This window comes from Miscanthus floridulus, chromosome 6 (assembly GCF_019320115.1).
Source record: "Miscanthus floridulus cultivar M001 chromosome 6, ASM1932011v1, whole genome shotgun sequence".
Taxonomy (NCBI): Eukaryota; Viridiplantae; Streptophyta; class Magnoliopsida; order Poales; family Poaceae; genus Miscanthus; species Miscanthus floridulus.
In genome coordinates this window covers 122,554,732-122,559,496 of record NC_089585.1, presented here as the reverse complement: position 1 = coordinate 122,559,496, position 4,765 = coordinate 122,554,732, and the positions used below count along the sequence as shown (strand labels likewise).

Genomic DNA, 4,765 nt, shown 5'->3' with positions numbered 1-4,765 from the left:
AAATTCCAACTTCCTGCAACTAAACACGCGCTTCCTCTTCCTCGCAGGGCGGCCCCTGAATTCCTGAAACAACGGATCTGAGTACGTGCGTGCAGTGCAGTGTCGCCACGAGTGGGCTCGGTCCTAGTGTACAGCTGTAACCTTTTTTCATGTTGTTCCCCACGATATCGGCGTTTCTTTTGTTTTTGTAGTTGGTACTCCGTATCGAAGCAGGGGAACACGCCTTCTCCGAGGCCATTCGTGCTTCTAACCCCCGGTGCCCCCACCGTGCACGTTCTCCGTGCGGTTTTGTTTACAGCGATCAAAGCGAGTGAGGACAGACAGCGGAGGAAATCTTCTTAACTCGTGCTCTGCACATTGCAGTGTCCTATGCGTGCTGTGGTGGTGGTACTGGTTTTTCGAATTTATGCCCGCGCTAGCTAACCAAGACACGTAAGTACACGTACCACACCTACCATTAAAATATAATCAAAGTGTCAGGAATAGAGCTGCAGCTAGTGGAGAGGGCCATTGTTACTGTAGCTAACAAAGCTCCCGGTCTACACCGGTTAGGACGGCGCCCGGCACCGGCGCGTGGCAAGCATTGTGTCACCGGCGGCACGGCGACGACCACTGCTGATGGCGAGATCACTGAACCTGATGAAGACAAAGAAGGGGAAACAATCTCTGAAGGAGAGCTGGCGGGCAGGAACCCAGGAGCCAACGCGCGGCGAGTTCGGACTCCAGTGCGCGGGAGCGGTTGCTCGGCCAGGCCGCGCCGTCGCCGACGTGCAGTCTCCGCAGGGGTCAGGGTGGGACCGTGAGACGGTGAACGGTTGAGCTCGAGCAGCAGCGAGGCTCGGCGCGACGGCGAGTCGAAACCGGCGGATCGCGTCGTGCTGACGGGTGGCGAACGAATGGCTTGCGCTCGGGGCGAAAAGGCTCGAGGTCGCCTTTAATCTGCGCCTTTAATCTGCGGTACTTGCTTTGGTTACGTAGCTTCAATGCGCTGCCTCCCCTGCTTGGAACGGAAAGCAGGCATCGCAGTCACCGCACCCTTTTGATCCGAGCACTGGGAGCTTCCATGCATGGATCCCTGCCGAGTCCTGGGCGGTAGATGAGAGCATAACTCCGATGGATCGACGTACTACCACGGATGGGGTGATTGGACAATTGGTTGGTCAAGTTTCAACTGTAAATTGAAATTGTTCACGGTAAAAAGATCACAGTCGATTCGGTTCAGAGCTTCATGTTGCCGCTGATGCCACCGGCCAAAGGCCTATCTTTTTCATGTTCTTTTGTTCCGGACAATGACCCTGTTAGCTTATCTTATAATTATCTTTTTCAGCATGTTTTTTTTTCAGTCGAAATAATGTTTTTCTCTCGTAACAAATCAGTCGAAACAGTGTTCGACTATTTTTCAGCGAAGCAAACGGATCAATACGTACCTACGGCGAATTAATCATGGATGTACATTAGTCGAAGTGCTTTAGCAAAAGGTGCTTGTTTTCGGCGCAAAATAGGCCAAAGTTCCGGCCGCGCGGAAAGACCATCAGTGAGTCGAACCTGTCGGGTTTAAGCGGAGTACGGTTCGTATGGAGCGCAACCATTGATCGATACCTGTCGAGCTCGCAGTGCACCAGGACACTGCACTGCGTCCGCACGCACAAACACGCCATATTTATCGATCACCACCAATGCTTGCCAACAGGGGCACCGAATTGACAAATGACCTACTGTTGCAAGATGTTGTGTGGCACGTGTAGACTTTTATCGTGACGTTTGCACTCCTACGGGCTACGACCTGTAAGCATGCAGCGGTAAAAACTTGCATTGCAGAAAAATGCAGAGTGGCAGGAAGCTACAAAAATATCCGTGACTTGGCGCTCGCCAGTACCGAAACCACAAGACGACAGGCAGAAGGACGCGGCCGCTCCGTCCCTGCGATAGGCACGCGTGACGCGTCTCGCCCCGGCAGGCTGCCCCCTCGCCCCCATCCGGCCATCCCATGACCCATCTCTCCGCGACTCCGCGCCATCACCCCTCAACTCCACTGTGCTGCGCTGCGCGCTCGCGACTCGCGCGCCATCTCCATAAAATCCACCGCGAGGCGGACGAAACGGAAACCCCACCCGCGAATCCAACACAAGAAGTCAAGAACCCATCACATGCGCGCATAGGCCTCCGGCCGCAGGGTCGCAATCACCACCATGCCGCCTCCGCTGCTCGTCTGTCTCCTCATCTTCCTCGTCGCCGTGCCGCGGCCGTGGCCTGTCGCTGGCGAGCCGCCGAGGCCGCCGGGTGCGAAGCCTCGTGCGTTCCCGCTGCGGGCGCGGCAGGTGCCGGCGGGGGCGCTGCCGCGGCCGCCGAGCAAGCTGCGGTTCCACCACAACGTCAGCCTCACCGTCTCGCTCGCCGTCGGCACGCCGCCGCAGAACGTCACCATGGTGCTCGACACCGGCAGCGAGCTCTCCTGGCTGCTCTGCGCGACGGGGCGCCAGGGGAGCGCCGCGGCCGGCGCCGCCGCCATGGGCGAGTCGTTCCGCCCGAGGGCCTCGGCCACGTTCGCCACCGTGCCCTGCGGCTCCGCGCAGTGCAGCTCCCGCGACCTGCCGGCGCCGCCGTCCTGCGACGGGGCCTCGCGCCAGTGCCGCGTGTCGCTGTCCTACGCGGACGGGTCAGCCTCCGACGGCGCGCTCGCCACCGACGTCTTCGCCGTCGGCGACGCGCCGCCGCTGCGGTCCGCGTTCGGCTGCATGTCCACCGCGTATGACTCCTCCCCGGACGGCGTCGCGACGGCCGGGCTGCTGGGCATGAACAGGGGCACGCTCTCCTTCGTGACGCAGGCCAGCACGCGCCGCTTCTCGTACTGCATCTCCGATCGGGACGACGCCGGCGTGCTGCTCCTCGGCCACAGCGACCTCCCCTTTCTGCCGCTCAAGTACACGCCACTGTATCAGCCCACCCTGCCGCTCCCCTACTTCGACCGCGTGGCCTACTCCGTCCAGCTCCTTGGCATCCGCGTCGGCGGCGAGGCCCTGCCAATCCCGGCGTCGGTGCTCGCGCCGGACCACACCGGCGCAGGGCAAACGATGGTGGACTCCGGCACGCAGTTCACCTTCCTCCTCGGGGACGCATACTCCGCCCTGAAAGCTGAGTTCTTGAAACAAACGAAGCCCCTCCTCCCCGCGCTCGACGACCCCAGCTTCGCATTCCAAGAAGCGCTCGACACCTGCTTCCGCGTGCCCGCGGGGCGCCCGCCGCCGTCGGCGAGGCTCCCACCCGTGACACTGCTGTTCAATGGCGCGGAGATGTCGGTGGCTGGGGACAGGCTGCTGTACAAGGTCCCCGGCGAGCACCGGGGAGCCGACGGCGTGTGGTGCCTAACGTTCGGGAACGCGGACATGGTGCCCCTGACGGCGTACGTGATCGGGCACCACCACCAGATGAACCTGTGGGTCGAGCACGACCTGGAGCGCGGCCGCGTCGGGCTCGCGCCTGTCAAGTGCGACGTCGCCAGCGAGCGGCTCGGCCTCATGCTGTGACGCAGCCTGGCGAACCGCCGAACCGTAACCGCTCTGGCTCGGGGGTTAGTTCCCCCAGTGGCCATAACCTTAACCTGCCAAAAGTTTGGAACCTGTTTATCCTTTTTTCATGTAAGGAAGGAAAACTTGCATAACCTTTGATCGTGCGTGTGGCATGTACGGTGTTTAGTGTAAACTGGAAACTAAGGGTAGTGTAGTGATGTGCTTCTTTACTTTACTGAACAAGTAGGGTTGTATATGTTGTTTGTAAATATCAACTTGTAGAAGATGTAAAAGATCAACTAAGCGCGTGGTGTACATTATGTATAAGATGGTCATGATATGTTTGACAGGGTTCAGTTGAAACTTTAACTCAAGCTATATGTCAATCACTTGTTCTTTGATTGCGCGATTGCTAAGGCCATGTTTGGATCCATAAGGCTAAACTTTAGTTCTGGGCTAAAGATTAGCCCTTAGAACGAATGTGCTAAAGTTTAGCCTATAGGCTGTTTGATTAATGGGCTAAAGATTAGTCATGTATCCTACCATGATCTATTTACCCCTAAAAAATACTCATACACATGACTAAGAGAGGGTGGTTGGGGTAATATGCGTCTTTTGATATGAAGGGACCACTTTGAGTCATCTTTAGCCCATCTTGGAGGGGCTAATGGAAACGAAGTGGACTAAAGTTTAGCCCTCACTATTAGTCCTCATGTTTAGATCCATAGGACATGAGAGCTAAAAAGTGACTAAAAGAGTTGGGCTAAACTTTATCCTCTATAGATACAAACAGAGCCTAAATAGTTGTGGGCTGACGTCTCCAAGGCTTTTAGGAGATATCTTGGAGGCTCTTTAGATTCTACTAGGTAGCGTGTCCGTGCGTTGCTACGGGACAACTAAACTTTTGTACTAAAAACATGCGGATCGCACGATAAGAAAACAATACTGTGAAATTAAACACTAATGTTAACGTGACATTTAATCCAAAAAAACAAAATTTATGATATTAACAATCACGGAGAGTGTAGCATCGCACATTCACCAACTCTACTTTCCTTTCCGTACATTGCAACGGGAACTCCATATTTCGGTGCAAAGTAAAGCTATACAACGATTTTATCGTACTCTTAACTCTCTTATCACCAACTTAAAGTAACTTTTGCATCGATAGGTAATGGACAACTGCTAGCACAATGCTATCGTATTGATATTCAATATTGTTTCGTGATTCATATTATGCCATAAAAGAAGGAACCCCG

General features: G+C 55.6%; 1 protein-coding gene across 1 annotated transcript; it reads left to right on the top strand.

The window, feature by feature from the left end:
- Positions 1-1,891: 1,891 nt before the first annotated feature.
- On the top strand, positions 1,892-3,907 carry LOC136459406 (aspartic proteinase PCS1-like). Its single transcript, XM_066459267.1, has one exon. It carries the CDS (start codon positions 2,190-2,192, stop codon positions 3,522-3,524), a length of 1,335 nt encoding a protein of 444 aa, XP_066315364.1. The 5' UTR covers positions 1,892-2,189; the 3' UTR covers positions 3,525-3,907.
- Positions 3,908-4,765: the final 858 nt, after the last annotated feature.